Source organism: Eufriesea mexicana, unplaced genomic scaffold, assembly GCF_001483705.2.
Source record: "Eufriesea mexicana isolate 0111107269 unplaced genomic scaffold, ASM148370v2 scaffold571, whole genome shotgun sequence".
In the NCBI taxonomy this organism is placed as follows: domain Eukaryota; kingdom Metazoa; phylum Arthropoda; class Insecta; order Hymenoptera; family Apidae; genus Eufriesea; species Eufriesea mexicana.
In genome coordinates, this window is record NW_016908756.1 from 948,830 (window position 1) to 968,275 (window position 19,446).

Here is a 19,446-nt window from a genome sequence, read left to right on the forward strand (position 1 = left end):
CCGGTTCGAACGCGTTGCCGGATTCCTCGAGTTCCATCAGCTTCCGCGACTCGGCCACGAATGAGTGGGTAGCGCTACCAGAGGAGCGGGACCAGCGATAAATGTATCTCCGGCGCTTGTAACCCGCTTGCATCGCGGGCGAACGGCCACACGCGGAAGCGTCGTAGATCCAACGGTAACCTACCTTCATGACCGACGATCTCGCGAGTGCGTTTTCCCTTCTCCTCTCACGTAACGCGAGCGTGCAGGCGATCGAGCCGGTCGCAGTACGGGCGAGAAATCGCCTCGAAGGCGGTGCAACCCGAGTTCGCCAGTTGTTTCGATAGTATTACGCCATCCACTGCGTTTTCGTGGGCCCGGCGTCGTGATGGGACCGTTACCCGTGTGAAAATATGGAAACGGACAGAGCTTCCGGGACACCCCTTCCGGTCGTACGGAGAACCAAGTTTGCGTCGTTAGAGGATACCTGGGTGGACATAGGAGAGGGTGAAGGTAAGTCTGAAAGTTTTGTCTTCTCTTTCAAAATTTTTAATGCCTTTTATTATTAGATATAGTTTGTTTTAAATGGACGTTTTGAACAATTTTTTTAATTATTTCAAACGATTATTTCGTGATTTTTCGTTTGATATATATGTGCCTGTGATTATGAAAGTGGTCTAAGTCACTTATATTTGCTTATGAAATATTGATAGCTTTGACATTTAAATACGCCATGAATTATAAAATTAATTGCGATAAAGCTGCAAACTCAATCTAACGATTCAATTCTTAACTGTTTTGTAAGTCGTTGACTTAGACTACTTTCATAATTGTAGGCACATGTACAATCCATTTTTTAATGAATTTCTTATGTTTTTTTCATTTTGTGATATTTAATTGCGGTAGGTAAGTGATGTAGTTTGGATCTTTGGGAATTGATGTTACGATCCAAAAGTTCTATTTTTTCTTCCAAAATTTTTAGTGTCTGTTAACACTATATATATATATATTGTGATTTAAATGACCGTTTTCAAAATTTTTTGAAATTGCTTACTTCGCGATTTTTCGTCCGATATATTTTTCAACGAATTTCTTACGTTTTTTCATTTTTTGATATTTAATTGCGGTAGGTAAGTGATGTGGTTTGGATCTTTGGGAATTGATGTTAAGATCCAAAAGTTTTATTCTCTGTTCCAAATTTTTTAATACTTTTTGATGCTAAATCTAGCATAACCTAAATAGTAAATTTGTAAATTTTTGGTAAAAATTCCTTGTTCGATGTTATCTTTTCACAACTGCTTCGCGATTTTTCTTCCTATCGATATGCGTATAATCGATTTTTCAACGTATCTCTTACGTTTTCTCATTCTTTGTCATTTTACCATGATAAATTAGTGTCAAAGAATTTTGAAGGCTTGCTGAGATTTGAGATTATGATCTTTGGGAATTGATATTACAATCTTCCATATATAATTCGATTTTTTTTAGAATTTGTTACTACCCTCCTCCGTCCATGAATTAATTTTCTAAACAATATTTACAAATTTGGAAAGTAATAAGTTAAGAAACAAGAAAGTAATTCGATTATTCTATATTCACACGTGACAATACATCAGTTCAAATTCCTGCAAGCAGATAACGCATTGAGTATGCAAATAAGACGAGCCAAACGCATCTCAATATAGAACACTAATATTTGTGTTTATCTCGTTTATCAGTTCGTTTGTTCAAAATGGCTGACGAAAGAATTTTTATCGTCGGCTGCTAGACAAACAACCTAATTTTAAATACTCGTTGAATAGATAATCACAATCCTACTGCATTATCATTATTTATACCAATGTGCACGAGGATCTATACAAGATGTTTCAGAAATACGTGACACTACTTCAACAGATGAATCTTCGTATCGTAATAAAATAAATAAAAGAGCCTTATGTACAATTACTTTACGACTCACCGTAATTGAAAAAAGCAATTACTATGTTTGCATAAAAAATTAAACATTTGCTATAAAATTCTAGGGATTGGACATCGATTTTGTATCCTTTCCTCGCAAGACTGTGCACATTGTTTACTCGCATTGAATATACAATGGAGTTTAAATAGTTCCAAGAGTAAAATTCTAATGGGATGGATATTGCTTGCAAACGTTAAGTAAGATCGAAGCAAAGTATTGTAGTCGAGTACGTAATGGTGTGTGCTTAGGTCTAAGGTGTAACTCGAATAGCGAGGTATTTAGGACACGTTGACATTTGAGATTTTTTACTTATTTTATGGTGTACGTACATTCTGTTCTTCGAATACGATTTTTATATTTTTCGCATTATCTCTTCGCCTAATGAGAACTTAAACCTCTTATCACTGACAAGTAAATCAGACATAATCTACAGTTTTTTACACCATCTCTGTTTATTTTGACCTATCTTATCTTTCGACCTTCAATTCTTTACAATCGATATTCTAAAGATGTCTCACATGTGTATCCACATTATGTACATATTTTCTCTATTTTATCTCCGTTAGTGTATTAAAATTCCGATATTGTTTCTTGTCCAAGTTAATATTTATGAATCATCTTGTATGTTAATTAAATAGAAAAAACAGTAGGGATAAGAGTATTAAAATTATCTATATTTTTAATTACGCAACGTGTAAATGTCGCAATTGTTGAACGCCATATGCTTCAAGGGATAATTGAATTTTCGCGTATTTTTGGAACACACTGTAGAATGATTATGCTAAATGATAGACGAATTTTTCGTAGTTCGAGAAAAATCAGGGTCCCGTTTTCTGGTGGGATCATGTGCGATCGCTAGGCCAATGAATGGCCATTCAACTTCGACCTTTTCGCCATATTGGTTCTTCGGTCGATTTCCGCGAATTGCGCGATTCGCAGCGACGATTTTTCGCGCATGCTTTTGCGTCCATCCTTTGTCCGCGTTATCGCATGTTTTCGCCTTTCCTCGTACCGATTTCTCGAGTATTGTCGCGTGTTTTCTTGATGATTTTTCACACGTGTTTTTACGCTGATTTTTCGTATGTTTTCATGCCGATTTTTCGTATGTTTTCGCGTATTTTTTGCACCGATTTTCTGTGCGATTTTGCGACGATTTTTCTAATGCTTTTATGTATCTTCGCATCGATTTTTCGCGTGCTTTCGCGTCGATTTTTCCCGTTTTCTTGTGCCAATTTTTCGGGAATTTTCGCGTGTATTCGCACCAATTTTTCGGGTGTTTTCTCCTCGATTTTTCACGCCGATTTTTCGTACGTTTTCGTGTTTTTTTGCACCGATTTTCCATGTGATTTTTTTACAATTTTTCGCGTGTTTTCACGCCGATTTTTCCCGTTTTCTTGTGCCAATTTTTCAGGAATTCTTGCGTGTATTTGCATCGATTTTTGGGTATTTTCACATCGATTTTTCACGCGTGTTTTCACGCCGATTTTTCGTATGTTTTGGCGTTCTTTTTGCACCGATTTTCCGTGTGATTTTGTGACAATCTTTCGCGTGAAAATTGTCACCGATTTTTCTCGCTTTTTCACGTATTTTCGCATCGACTTTTCGCGTGTTTTCACGCCGATTTTTCCCGTTTTCTTGTGCCAATTTTTCGGGAGTTCTTGCGCGTATTTGCGTCGATTTTTCGGGTGTTTTCACATCAATTTTTCACGCGTGTTTTCACGCCGATTTTTCGTATGTCATGGCGTTCTTTTTGCACCGATTTTCCATATGATTTTGCAACAATCTTTCGCGTGAAAATTGTCACCGATTTTTCTCGCTTTTTCACGTATTTTCGCATCGATTTTTCGCGTTTTCTTGCACCAATTTTTCAAGAATTCTCGCGTGTATTCGCATCGATTTTGCTCGTATTTTCACATCGACTTTTCGCATTTTCTCGTTCCCATTTTTCTTGTCGTCGATTTTTCTCCCGTTTTCGCGCGCTGTTGCGTCGATTTTCCTCGCGTTTTCGCGTTTCCTGGCGTCGATTTTCCGCACGTGTTCTCTCCCGTTCTCACGCGGACTTTTCGCGTCGATTTGCCAACGCGTGTTCTCGCGTGGATTAATCACGCGTCTGTTCTTCCCTCTTTTCCCATCGCCTCGATCGAGGAGTATGCCGGACACGTAACTCGCGTGCGTGCGCCGCGACGCTCGCGCGAGCGTATGCCGGACACGGCACCGACGATCGAGTCCGCACGAAAATGTGGCCTCAGTGCAGTGGAAATTAAAACGACCTGACAGACGTATCTCCGCTGTTTCTCAATCGATGCTCGTACGGTGAATGACAACGAGGCTGTTGGTTCACGCGTCACCGAGGGCGAAACAGAGTTCGATCCGACGCGTTTCGCTGGTACTCGCCGCGTTGACGAAGCGTAGAGATACTTCTGCAACGCCTCGTTGCATCGCGAATGAAGCTCACAGCTAGCTACGAAGATACCATTCTTGCGCCATTGCCTCGGGGTGAACGCGAATCCTCGTTAGGAGACCTGGGGTAAGTGGCGTTTTCGGGGTTGCCTTATGACGCAGTTGACAATTATACTAATCTTACAATTATATCATACTAATCTCCTAGTTATTTATGAGACGTGGGACGATTTTTTGGGGGTTAAATTTGGGTTCCTTTGACTCGGTATGTTAATTGAATGAGTAATCGAGGAATCTCGATCTAAAATACACAGAGGGTTATAGTAGTCCATGAAAGTGTCAAAACACTGTCAAACATGCGTTATTAATTTGGGAAAATATTTGGAAGCATAGGAAATTTAAATTTTTAAACGTTCCAATTTTCCAATTCCCAGATATTCCAATTTGTATAGGTTTTTGATTAAAATTTTCAATTGTATCGACAGTTTCGAATAATATCGTGGTGAGCTAATATTTTTGCATAAATGAAGGGATCAGAACCTATTGGATTGCTATAGTCATTTTAATTCGCATTATTGTTCTTATGGGGAGGAATGAAATCTTCGAATGGGGATAAAAGAAGGATTAATTTGGTTAAACTATTGGATTGCTATAGTCATTTTAATTCGCTTTATTGTTCTTATGGGGAGGAATGAAATCTTCGAATGGGGATAAAAGAAGGATTAATTTGGTTAAAATGGGGATAAAATTTTAATATATAGTTTTAATATATAATTTTTAATACGATCAAATAATCAGAACGTGTTGCTAAATCTCTCTTATAATAACACTGCTATTTCAGCAATTTTTCACGTTTATTAAATGTTCCAATACCTTCGTGACGTGTAAGAGTATACGCTCGTGATTTCGTACAGTTTATTCAATAAGTAGCACGTACTTACGAAGCACGATAAATCGTCCATGGAAAAGAACCTTCATTTTGTAATTAACACATTGTTGACCGGTGACGAGTTAACTCGTCTGTTCCTGCTTAAACGTTGTTCACCGGTGACGAGTTAACTCGTCATTGAATTTGCATTATCTATTTCAATTTATGAAACCCAGAGCGATATAGAATATTGCATGTAAAAATAATTTTGAAGATTGGATTACAAAATAATAGTTGATGACATGGCATGATTTCTGTGTAAAATTGTCAACAAAGCTCAACAAAGTGTTAATGATCGTATAAGCTGTCAAAATTACACTTTCTATAGTGTTGGAATATTTTTGTGAGCCACTGTACTGTCAAGAAGGTCGAAGAAAGCGTAGACAGAATTCTTCCTATGACAGTCTGTTCTTGGACTGTCAAGGTACACGTGTAAATGATCGCATTATACCAGGCATCACGTTTTTCATCTGTCAATTCGTACACGTGTCAAATTAACCACTGTCCTCGATCCATTTTCATGCAGCATCGGTAAATTGATACGTGTCCGAGTATGTTCGATCACGTTGACGTATCGGCGCAGTTACATAATTCGAGGTTTGCTAACTGCTGCCACAGCGAAAACAGTGCAATTCGACTAACATCAGCATTCACCGACAAAAACCCACGCGAATTGAGAAAAATTTGCATACCTAAGCGAACACACGTTCGCTTTCTCCGAATTGGCAGACAGATATGTTTCTCCGCTTCGTGGAAGTATTGGGAAGCATTCGAGATACTCAGTGATGGTTCAAAATGAAAACGAGTCACCCTTGCAGTATATTTCTGCGAATCATTCAGCGGAAATCTGTGTGTCATACCTCGCTGATGCCAAAAATTCGCGAATCTTTCGAAATCGTTTTTCTCGTTACACTAACCGACGAAATTATGCTATACTCCGTGATTTGTGGACGTTGTACTTTTATCTTGAAGGTGTACTCATATACATATTTTTTCCTTAATTATATGGAAGAATATTTCTCTTTTAAATTTGATTTAAAATAGACGAACGAATTTTTTTTTTATCAATGAAAAATTTTTTTCGCGTTTCTTTTAGGTATTTGCAAAAATCGCGAATCATGTTCGGTTTAAAGAGGGAAATTAAAAAATATCGATTTTTGCATATTCAGTAAGTTTTTCCTAGTATAGCACTAATTTTCTTTTATGATATTGAATTCCATTTATGATCATACGATGTTCTTCTACCGAGATACACTTCTTTGAAGTTACACCGATTTTTCGAATGTTGTCAATTTGTCAGTGTTATTACATAATACTAACCATCCCCTATGAGACCAAATTGAGATATAATTCGTGGTATTAAAATAGCTAAAAATAAGTAAAAGATCAATCTGTTTCATACATGTCACGCACTATTTTTAATATTTCATAACATTAAGCTTCCCCTATTAGTCCAAATTGAGATATAATTCGGGATATTAAAATAGCTAAAAATAAATGAAGGATCAAACTGTTCCATACGTGTGACTTACTATTTTTAATACTTCTATCATCATCGTCACAAATTGCAAAAATTTCCGGTCAAACATGGCAACACGAAATGATCAAAAATCAGTTTTTCCATTATAAAATGACATAATCTAAGCACAAATCGGACCATTAAACCTAATACGATCCAAAACCAAAGAAGAGGAAGAATTTAAACTTCCATTCTCATTGAGAACAAAAATAATGGAATTTTTAGACGTCTCTTACCCCCAGTCCATCATGCACAGTGCAACAGCCATTCACGATTACTCTCTGGCAGCACGAAATGATCAAAAATCAGTTTTCCCGTTGTAAAATGACATAATCTAAGCACAAATCGGACTATTATACCTAATACGATCCAAAACCAAAGAAGAGGAAGAATTTAAACTTCCATTCTCATTGAGAACAAAAATAATGGAATTTTTAGACGTCTCTTACCCCCAGTCCATCATGCACAGTGCAACAGCCATTCACGATTACTCTCTGGCAGCACGAAATGATCAAAAATCAGTTTTCCCGTTGTAAAATGACATAATCTAAGCACAAATCGGACCATTATACCTAATACGATCCAAAACCAAAGAAGAGGAAGAATTTAAGCTTCCATTCTCATTGAGAACAAAAATAATGGAATTTTTCCACGTCTCTAGCCCCCCAGCCGCACAGTGCAACAGCCACTCGCGATCACTCCCCGAATTCAATCAGCGAATACCCTTAACGTTACCACGACGTACGCTTCGTGAAAAAGCAGAAAAAAAAGGTGAAATAAAAGAAACGGATACAAAAGGAGGGAAGAAAACCGGTCACAGCAGCGGAGTCTGTCGCGCTGTCCAAAAGCCACTCACGGTCACTCAACGAATCCAATCAGCGAACGTTCTTTGCTCTACGACGACGCGCGTTTGGGAAAAAGAGAGAAGAAAAAGGAAAAGATAAGAAACAGATACGAAAGAAGCGGAGGATCGGTGCTTCGTCCTCCAGTTGCCTGAAATCTGCGTCGAAAGGCAACGCGCCTACGACCTTGCTCGCCCGGCGTCCTCGACATTCCCTCAGGATCGGAGGTGGGCACCGATGGCCGCGCGATTGGCCGTGGCAGAGAGCTGACGATCGGGCCCCGGTGGTCTGTCTGCAAACAGCCGCCACTCGGTTGTAGTCGCCGGACGATCGCGTGTCTTCGTGACTATTGGCTGTTTACAAGTGACGCGAACGGTGGCTGTGGTCGCGACTCGGGTCACGAACGAGGAGTATCGCCTAGTCTACGGCCGATTGCCGGCATGGAGAAATGCCGCGAGCGGGAAAGGTGTTCGCACGCTCCAAGTCGCCTCAGTGCTCGGTGATTAAGGGACCAAGCAACGTGTCACGCCCAAGTCTAACGGCTCATCCACGCTTCTTTCGTTCGACAACTTCCAGTTCCCCGTGTCGCGCTCTTGCTACTACCTGTTGATCGCGTTTACGACTATGCTTCCACGTTGCAACATGTGCGGATAGACGAGTGGTTACTTCGTTTCCCGTGCATAGACACTGCTCGCGAGTTTGACACGGATGCTGCGCGCCTCTTGCCCGGGACTAGTGCACACGTAGGCCAAGCTTGGGACTTAGGGATAGCCAAGCGTTTCTCTGACGCGAGGGTGCTGGTCGCCGGTTCTTTTATTAATTAGAGAAAGCTGTACTTTCGATTAGGATCGCTGCTCATTCAAGAGTGCCCGTGTACGTGTGTGGAATGAGAATTCTGGAGAAATTTGCGTGCACAGAATTGAATATTCCGGTAAGTTTGGCATCAATCATGACTAGGCTTGGTCTATGTAGAAGTTAGGGTCCTGTGATTCTTGTCTGATAAAATTGTGGCGTCCAGTTTAGGATTTTTCGATGCCAATTGTAGTCTCGTCGCGTGATGCAGCACTCATGTGCGAATAGGATCAGTGTTAATTGTAGAACCTAAGTTAAAAGCAGGGCTGACGTAATTTGTCCTACCAGGTCTACAATGTGAGTCTCTAAAAGAAATTTGCGTCTATGGAATTGAACGTACCTATCAGTTTGGCATCAATCATGACTAGGCTTGGTCTATGTAGAAGTTAGGGTCCTGTGATTCTTGTCTGATAAAATTGTGACGTCCAGTTTAGGATTTTTCGATGCCAATTGTAGTCTCGTCGCGTGATGCAGCACTCATGTGCGAATAGGATCAGTGTTAATTGTAGAACCTAAGTTAAAAGCAGGGCTGACGTAATTTGTCCTACCAGGTCTACAATGTGAGTCTCTAAAAGAAATTTGCGTCTATGGAATTGAACGTACCTATCAGTTTGGCATCAATGATGACTAGGCCTGGTCTATGTAGAAGTTAGGGTCCTGTGATTCTTGCCTGATAAAATTGTGGCGTCCAGTTTAGGATTTTTCGATGCCAATTGTAGTCTCGTCGCGTGATGCAGCACTCACGTGCGAATAGGATCAGTGTTAATTGTCGAACTTAAGTTAAAACACGGACTGACGTAATTTGTCCTACCATATCTCCAGTGTTAGACTCGAAAAGAAATTTGCGTGCACAGAATTGAGTATTCGGTAAGTTTGGCATCAATGATGACTAGGTCTGGTCTATGTAGAAGTTAGGGTCCTGTGATTCTTGTCTGATAAAATCGTGACGTCCAGTTCAGGATTTTCCGATGCCAAGCTTGTGTCTGTCAAGTCTGCGAATGAGTCTCATCGCGTGATGTACAAATAGGATCAGTGTTAATTGTCGAACCCGAGTTAAAAGGGGGGCTGACGTAATTACCACGTTTGCAGTGCGAGTCTCGAAAGCGTCAAAGATGGAGTCAACCGGAGTGACCTGTGCAACCACAGCAGAGGCAAGCGTGCTGTAATATAGGATCCTGTAATATACCAGGGTTTATTTTTTAGTGGACCATCATCAACATTGTTGCACTCTGTGTCGTAAGAATCGATAAAATTACTTTCACTTTTGTCACGTCTGTTTCATATTAACAGTACACCCAGGCGTCCTCCATTAAAAGCAATCGAAACCCATTCGGGAACGCCGCTGAGTCATCCAACGACCGCCTGTCCTTCGAAGAGGAAAGTAGTCGCTTCCAGAAACGTTTCCTATCCTCCTACTTTCGGGTTTGTTCAACTGTCCTTGACATTGAAGCCTGCGTAGTCGACTCGTAGAGAGGAGTTACGTAAGGATGAAGGGGCCGCGTGAGATCTCCGAATAGCTCTTTCCGGAATATAAACGTCTCGTTACATCTGCAACCCGTCCCGACTGACCGTGAAAACTCCTTTCCTTTCTTCCAAGTCGCCATAGATTAGACTCTGATCTCCTCTCGAGGCGAAGTTCCGTTCAGTCTTGTCGTGACGTCTCGAGGTTCCACGAACCGACGTCACACCTAATTCCGCAGCTTCGCACCACGTAAACAACGCATCTCGAAACTGAGGTCGTTTTTTCTGATCCCATACCCGAACGAGAGGAAAGCAGCAGCTAATTTCAAGGACTGTCGACTGTTCGATCGGCATTTACGCGTTGGTGAATCACGCTGGAATCAGAGCAGCAGGAAGACTCGCGTATTTATTAGCGTTGTCCTGACACTATCGACTGACTGATCGATCCCGGTCCTAGGTGAGCAACGATGAACTCGCGGCATGGGAAGGATGTTGCACGGTGACGCATCGGTGTTCTCATAGCAAAGTAATACATTAGAGGGTCTCTAACGTGTCGTTGGACAGCTCAGGAGCGGAGGAATCTGGCGAGTTGAGTGTGAAACTAGTCATTCAGAAAATCCAAGTTAGATTATTACACATTCCGCCGTGATGAACGGTAACTGACGTTGTATACGAGGGTAGTGTCGTTGTGTGGAGTGAGCGAGTAGAATAAGAATCAGTTAGACTCGGCGAATGATAAATTCCCAGTTAGGCAGACTAACTGTACTCTTTCCTTCGTTCGTGAGATTGTGTTTGCTCGATCCACGAAGCACTGTCTTCAGCAATTTTAATTTCATCCATCCACCCTCATTCCTCAATTGTCATCTCAATTTTCATCTTGTCTCGATTTTCCTCAGGACATGTATTATCTTGTTAATATTGCTCATAAGATACTTTGTTTCGTTGAAAGGCTTGCCTCTGATTTCAGCAATATTTATTGTCTCAGGCTGCTGTACATCATCCTCGTTAGATCTAACCCCGAATATGCATCTATTATATGGTTTCCTCGCATTAACAATATAAAGCTTATGAAGGGAGTGCAACATAGCTTCGTGAGATTTGCAGCTCATAGGTCGGGTACCCTGATGCATTTCACTGACCATGATTATGGACCTATGTTGCACAAATTGAATCTCATCCCGGTAGCATCTAGGAGGACAGTTATGGACTTGCTTTTTCTTTACAAAATTTGTTTCTTTACAAAAGAACGCCCTATACTAGTAGATGACCACTGCGCACTGACACACATCTCCATACTGCGAAAATGTAAACCATATGGATTACTAGGATTTAATAGATAAGAACTACATAAAACTTAATGCGTTCATAAATATTAGGGCAAATTTCCATGACGTAATGTTTCGTTATACCCAGTTAGCAGATTAATGAATAAATAAACAAATAAATAAATTATCTATCATTTCTTGCTATCATGTGGATAGCCAGTGACCCGAAGTGAAGTTAAAAAGTTTCTCTTTCTGCACATTCGAAATATAAAATTCGATTTATGAGCTTTGAATACTCCGTGTACTAATAGCATAATTTCTTCTTGCAGATTGCCAATGATCCAAAAGAGAAGCTGAAAATCGCTCGGCCATTTTGAAGCATGAGCCATCGATCTCCCTGACTTGGACAAGGGAAGATCCTCGAGATCAAGTCAGCGAGATTGCTTCTCGAGAATCCGTGGAAGCATGTTGCCCTCGTCGAGGTTGCTCCAAGAGGAGCCATCAGAGTCCGTCCACGGGTCAGCCACTCCCGCAACTCCGTCCGATGGATCCACGGCGCTGTCGCCGATGGTGGTCCACGAGGTCGAAGGGAACGACGACGACCCTCCGCCTTACAGTGCCGTGGTGCCGCCGAATCACGTCGGTTGGCCGTTCGACTTTTCGGGAAATCGGTATTCCACGTGCAACCCGCCGTCCTACAGAGCTGACGCGACTCCGTTGGCCCGGTTCCAAACTGGCCCGACGCCTGGCTCAGGTTTCCATCACGAGAGAACGGACGGCCAACACTCCATCCCGATGCCTTTAATGCCCTGCCGGCTGTTCATGTTCGGCTCCCGCAGATCTCTGTTCTCGCACGAAGGCCTGCCGTTCAGGGATAACATCTCCGTGAGCAAGGACAGCCATGGAAGGACACGCAGTAAGTACCAGTAAGCTTCTAAGAGACTCCGTGGGCCATGAGAGGCGTAACCGTGAGTCAGCGTAGCGTCTTTCGAGAATGGCCAATGCTATGGATCATGGGCTTGGGGAATTTACTGGCTTCCTTGACAGGTTGTGGAATTTTTTTTTCGGAGGCAATTCGAGGTGAACGTACGATTGGTGAATAATTGAACCTGTGGATGAACACCTTATTCCCTTATTCCCATGGTTTCTCTTCTTCATCTGCACTCGTATCAATGAACACTCCATTATCATATTTTGATCAGAAAATTTTTATTCGAATGCAATTGCTGCTTTTATTATTGTAAAAAATTCGAGGCGAACGTACGCTGGGTGAATAATTGAACCTGTGGATGAACACCTTATTCCCTTATTCCCATGGTTTCTCTTCTTCATCTGCACTCGTATCAATGAACACTCCATTATCATATTTTGATCAGAAAATTTTTATTCGAATGCAATTGCTGCTTTTATTATTGTAAAAAATTCGAGGCGAACGTACGATGGGTGAATAATTGAACCTGTGGATGATCACCTTATTCCCTTATTCCCATGGTTTCTCTTCTTCATCTGCACTCGTATCAATGAACACTCCATTATCATATTTTGATCAGAAAATTTTTATTCGAATGCAATTGTTGCTTTTATTATTGTTAAAAATATTGCATGCTAATGGAACAATTTATTGGCTTCCTTAGCAGGTTGTGGAATTTGGGGGGCGGGGGAGGGGGATTCGAGGTGAATGTACGATGGGTAAATGATTGAACCTGTGGATGAATTCCTCATTCCCATGGTTTTTCTCTCTTTTTCCTTCGCATTCGTATAAATGAATAAGCCATTTTGTCCATTAGAAAATTCTGATTTGAATGAAATTGTTGTGTCTTTGTTATTGCAAAAAATATTGCACGAGGATGGAGAATTTACTGGCTTTCTTGGCAGGTTGTGGAATTTTTCTTTTTGGGGGAGTTCGAGGTGAACTGATGAATGAATGATTGAACTTGTGGATGAATTCCTTATTCCCATTTTTTCCCAGTTTTTCTCTCTTCTTCCTTTGAACTTGTATAAATGAATAAGCCATTTTCTGAATCAAAATATTCCGATTCGAATGAAATTGCTGTCTTTTTATTGTTTTAAAAAATATTGCATGAGCCTAGGGAATTTACTGATTTCCTTAACAGGTTGTGGAATATTTGGGGGGAGGGGGCCGGAATTTCTTATTGCCCTGATTTTTCTCCCTTCTTCCTGTGCACTAATATTAACGAACAACTCGTTATCTCATCTCGATCAGGAAATTCGGATTTGAATAAAATTGCTGCACCTTTATTATTTTTACAAAAAATATTCCAATGCAGAATTGCATTGCAGAAACACGAGGGAAAAGGTGAAGCTTTACATGCGTTGGATAAGTGAATTTTCTTGTAATATAGCGTGTCAATATTTTTTTATGTGCTCTGTGTGTCGACGTGTTAAGTGAACTTGAATTTGAGATTTGGACTTTGAGATTTTGCGAATGTTAAAAGGATACAGAATAATATAGCGATAACTGCGTGTGAATGACGACGTGATTCCGAGTGGAAGTTACCTGAGGAGCTTGGAAAATTTTGGCGAATGTTTTAATTTTTGAATTTGCACGAAGGTATGTTATTGCAGAAGTTTCCGACAGTGAGAGAATAGTGGATATAAATATTCATCAGGCTATGATTAAGCGTGAATGACAATCGATTGGGAGTGGAGCATGAATGTCTCGCGAATTTTAAATCGATGTCTTTATTTCCGGCACTCCATTCAAGATTTCCTTATTATTATAAAATTCCGCGAGTAAGATTACACACCTATAATAACCATTCGCTGTGAGTGGATTGCGAACAAATATAGATATTTTCAATTTTATTATTATACTATTCCTGGCAGAAAATGATTATTGTAAAATTATGAAATTATTATTATTATACTACCCTAGGTTAAAAATTATTATAAAATTATAAAATTATTATTTTTATACTACTCCTGGCAAAAAATGATTGTCATAAAATTGTAAAATTATTATTATTATACTACCCTTGGTTAAAAATTATTATTATAAAATTATAAAATTATTATTATTATATTACCCCTGGCAAAAAATTATTATTATAAAATTGTAAAATTATTATTATTATACTACCCCTGCTCGAACTCGATAACACTCATTCTTTCTTTATTTTTTCTTCAATAATAGACGAAAATTTTAATTATTTTTCTTTTCCGCTTCGTGTTTATATTTCACAGCACGTGACAAGTGAAAAGTTACAATAATTGCAAATAATTTCGCGCTATTGTGTTTAGTGAAAATTTGCTTGCCAGGGGTGGAAGAATTCGTCAAACCTCGTGATACTGATTCCTAAATAGGGTGCAGGTATTAAAATAAAGCCTCTGTAGGTTCACTTTCAAATTTTATTAAAATTCGATAATATTCTTTCTTTATTTTTTCTTCAATAATAAACGAAAATTTTAATTATTTTTCTTTTCTGCGTGAAAAGTCGTAATTATAAATAATTGCAAATAATTTCGCGCTGTAGTGTTTGATCAAAAAATTCCTTTGCCAGGGGTAGGAGAATTCGCGGAACCACGCGATCCTGATTCCCAAATAGGGTGCAGGTATCGAAACAAAGCCTCTGTGGGTTCACTGTTCGCTCGCAGCTGCTCTTCACAGGTCAATCGCTCGGGAAACTCTCCCCACGCATTTCCTTCGTCTTTTACGTTTCCATTCGATGCTAAACCAACTCTGGCAGGCATTCCTTGCACCCGTTCGCCGATCTTAAAACCGAACCGGTATAATCAGGACCCGCGTTAAAACTATACCGATCCCCGTCGCCATTGTTCCTCCTCCCCGACCAAGCAATTTTCCACGACGCTTTATTATATTCAGCTACATTCTTCAACACCGACCTCACCCTGAATAACCATTTTTAAATCGTCGATTAAAAATTTAGCATTCAACGTTGTCGCTTTGATCACGCGACTCCTCCATTTTTCTTTTAACGCGCGTTTTATGAACTTCCCTTTCGTATTTTCTCTTTCACCCCTCCTTTTATTCCAACGTGATGGTCTTCTGACCGGTTGCAGCGAGTTGGGTGTTAAATTTTCCGTTTAATAACGCGTTCAATAACGCGCGAGGTTTCGTTTACAAAGTAACAGCGACGCCGGCGAATGCGCGATTTACGAGTACGATAATTATTTTTAATTGCATTGAAAAATTGCAGCCTTATTTGTCCCGCGATTCGCGATTCAGGCTTTCGCACTTGGAATTGTCTCGCCTCGACCCGGCGAATAAATTCGTTTGAATGCAAAGTGGCAGGGGCCAGGGGGGTGGGGGCACGTCGCTTTTCCGCGAAATTTTCCATCGTTTGGAGCACGCATGTCGCGGGTAACGAGATCTTTAACGGTGCTCGCTTTCCACCGCGCATAATTCGACCCGCTGAAGATTCATTACAATTTTTTTTTATCCTAATCGCTGAATGTAACGCCAGCGAAATGCACGCGTTTGGCTTTGTACCACAACATCGCCTCCATTTCCTTGCCTCTCTCCTTTTTCCATATTTTTTCCCCCCAAAAAGCACGCTCGTTTCGCCTCGTCGTTGCCTACCTGTCCCGACCTGGAATTAAATTTGTTTTCCAAACTCATCGGCAGGGCCGGCGCGAGGCAGGTTCAGCGGAGAACCCGGTTCCGGGTTTTGAAAGGCCCCGCATTTTTAAAGACCCCACGTTTTGAAAGGCGCCACGTTTTTAAAGGCCCCACGTTTTAAAAGGCCCCGCGTTTTCAAAGGCCCCGCGATCCACGAAAATTCATCAGACCTTTTGCAAGACCCCCTGTATAGTAAATTGAATATCCGGATGCATGATTATAGAAAATACAATCGCATAATCCGTTAATCGATTACGGGTTAATTGGATATGGTACAGCTTGTTGTACACTGACTGAGAGATTTTCTCTGCCATCTTTGCATCGAAACATTTCGTTGCAGCGTGTTCTAAACGTTGACGTTAACCCATTTGCATCATGGCTCTACTTAAGTTACCGTGTTCAGGCATCACTGGCGTTCAACTGACGACTAGCGCGTATCACCGCGCGCGTATCAGCACCGACTCATAATGGCAGTTAAAAGGATTTTCACAACAAAAGTAAAACTTGTTAAGAATATAATGAACCGATGTAGACGGAATGCTCACAAAAGGGATCAAACGTGATCTGTGGCATACGAAGAATATTCAGCAACTGGTAATGGAAAAAGTCAGCTCGCGGATTATTCCGCGCTCGGTGATAAGCGACAGTCGTAGCTCGCGGAATATTCCGCGCTCGGTGATAAACGACAGTCGTGGCTGGCGGAATATTTCGCGCTTCGATGCAAATGGGTTAAACGTTGACGTCATAGGTTGATACTACTGTAACACGGGTGTGGAAGATATTAGACGTTAAGGAAATCACCTGATTAAAAAACACCGATTTTAATTAACTTTTTAAAGAACAGTGGTACCATACTGTACCATATCGGGTTTAAATGTATATTCTCTCCAGGGTGAAAATTTTTGAACCTGGCCCCACGAAAGGTCACGCCGGCCTTGTTCACCGGCATACAAACGTCACTTTTACCCGGGATTGAAAATAGAAATAAGGAAAACGCTCCACCATTCGAAGTGTAAATTTCTTTCCAGATTTCTCCCCATCCTCGCTGATGCTTTTAAGCTTTTGACACTGCTGCTTGACAGGGATTTGGATTGGATTCGTATCGGTTTGTTCGTAAGAGTTACGGTTGGTCTTTTGCAGAGTATGGCGCCATCTTGGTCGGTGCGGCCGTGATCGTCTTCCTTATGGTGCTGTCACTGCTGGTGCGGTTCATCATGAACAAGCATCTTTGGCGCGGTTAACCAAGGACCCAGGGATGTCGTGGCGAACCGTGGCATAACAGGTTTTCTTCGTTCTCGATCTAGACTGAATCTAGAGTAAGCGTGTAATTCCTCCCGCTGACGCAATCGCAGGTGCAATTAGAGCATGATTGTCTGCGACAGAACGGCTGGAATTCGAGTCTCGTGAGTTGTGCACGTTTTGTCGCGTACTTTGATCTTTCCATACTTCCAAGTACGCGTTTGCTCGTATTTCGGACAGTGACGTAGCGAGTCTCGCAGTTTCTTTCTCCTCTTTCCTCTTCCTTCCCCGATGTTAAGAGACACGTGTACAGCGTCTTTTTATTAATCACGACGTGATTTGTAATTTTATACGCTGGAATTATGTGGAATTAAGCGGTATTAGCTAAGACATAAGAAACTCTGTACATAATCTTGCAATATTTGTATAAAACTTTTGTATATTACTCCAGTCGAAGTTCTTTCATTTTGTCCTCCATTGTTCTCGACGTTCCGACGTTTATGTATAAATTTTATTTATCACTATGCTAGGTATGATTATTATTTCGTTACTCGCGACAAAATTTTGCGAGATAAAATTGTCGATTATAGTGTGGAAATTTAGGAGTAATGGAAAAGAGAGTAACAGAGATTATTTAAAGTGTGATAGGTCAATTTGACTCTTACAAGGAGAGTGCAAGCCCTTCCAATGTTATAGCTTTAGTCGAAACTTTGCAGGTTTATAGATTTAGTTATGCAGTTCAGGAAAATGGATTATAAGGATAAGTATTCGATAGTTTTCGGGATATTTATGGATAGAATGTTATTATTGCCTTAATTACAGATTTATTTCGAATATTTATCGAGTGCCTTTATGGCCTAATAGCGATATCCGAAATTTATGATTAGAGTTTTATTACTGCCCTAATTACAGATTTCTTTTGAATATTTGTCAAATATCGTTGTGGCCTAATAGCGATATCCGAAATTTATGATTAGAGTTTTATTACTGCCCTAATTACAGATTTCTTTTGAATATTTGTCAAATATCGTTGTGGCCTAATAGCGATATCCGAAATTTATGATTAGAGTTTTATTACTGCCCTAATTACAGATTTCTTTTGAATATTTGTCAAATATCGTTGTGGCCTAATAGCGATATCCGAAATTTATGATTAGAGTTTTATTACTGCCCTAATTACAGATTTCTTTTGAATATTTGTCAAATATCGTTGTGGCCTAATAGCGATATCCGAAATTTATGATTAGAGTTTTATTACTGCCCTAATTACAGATTTCTTTTGAATATTTGTCAAATATCGTTGTGGCCTAATAGTGATATCCGAGGTTTATGATTAGAGTTTTATTATTACCTTAATTACAGATTTATTTCGAATACTTGTCAAGTATCGTTGTGGCCTAATAGCGATATCCGAGAATTCCCATGTCGGTAGCTGTCTTGCTAACTATCGATAACTATTCAAAACAAATCTCTAATTAACAATAATAAAGCTTTAATCATAAATACCCCTAAAACTATCGAGTAGTTGGTCTTATAATTTTCCTGAACTGAATTACTAGACCTAGAAACCCACAAAGTGTCAACTGCATATATGATCCGAAGGACTTGCACTCTCCATTGATAGTCGATGATATAAACACGAATTATACTGTGAAAATGTCATAGTAATAGCAAAAGCATTCCTTCGTTCATCTTCCTTCATACTTGTCATTTCGATGTACATATTAATTTTGCTAATCTCTATGCTAAGCATGACTCTTATTTCTTCCATACAAAATTTTAATAAGTCAACTTGACTCTTGGACATAACGCTTATATTTGCATTGAAAATCAATGAGGCAGACACGAGTTACACCGTGCAAATATCATAGTAACAGGAAAAATATTCTTTCATTTATCTTCTTTCACACGTTGCCAATTTCATTTCGCTGTCAACTTTAGAACCGTGCAACTCGTGTTACCGTGTCAAGGCCTAGCAATAGTAAAAGAAACCCTCGAAATTATTCATCCGGTACACAACATCCGTCCTATTTCCGTTCATTTTATTATCTCGATATTCGCATTAACATTTTATGATCGTTTTAAGTGTGATCGAGCAAGTGGATGCCTGGCGGCGATGGCAAAAGAAGCCTCACGAGCCAAGAATAGCGAGACATACTTTTACCGAAGAGGTAAAATGGTAATTGGTCGCGCAAGGTCGCGTGTGAAGGAACAGGTTGCACCTTGCCGTGCATATGCCAATCAGCGAACGCTAAATCACCTTTGTATCGTTCCGCGGAAACGCGGAGGTTAAACAGCTCTGTTGATCCAGCGTATTTCGTTAGTGGAACGAGCCGATACTCGAATTAGAGGAACAAACGTTTGTCTGTTTACTTTCAGCGGTAGTTAGCGTCCTAGCAGC

At 40.3% G+C, this 19,446-nt stretch overlaps 1 protein-coding gene across 2 annotated transcripts; it reads left to right on the forward strand.

Annotated features, from left to right (window-relative positions):
- The first annotated feature begins 420 nt into the window (after nt 1-420).
- Nucleotides 421-17,439, forward strand: LOC108546075 (uncharacterized). Of its 2 annotated transcripts, none has more exons than XM_017897998.1 (3): nt 421-492; nt 11,536-12,122; nt 16,947-17,439. In XM_017897998.1, the coding sequence occupies exons 2-3, from the start codon at nt 11,672-11,674 to the stop codon at nt 17,045-17,047; spliced, it is 552 nt and encodes a 183-aa protein (XP_017753487.1). In that variant the 5' UTR covers nt 421-492; nt 11,536-11,671; the 3' UTR covers nt 17,048-17,439. The 2 variants fall into 2 exon arrangements, with proteins under 2 accessions (XP_017753487.1, XP_017753486.1); XM_017897997.1 differs by lacking the exon at nt 421-492 and adding an exon at nt 7,953-8,559.
- Nucleotides 17,440-19,446: the final 2,007 nt, after the last annotated feature.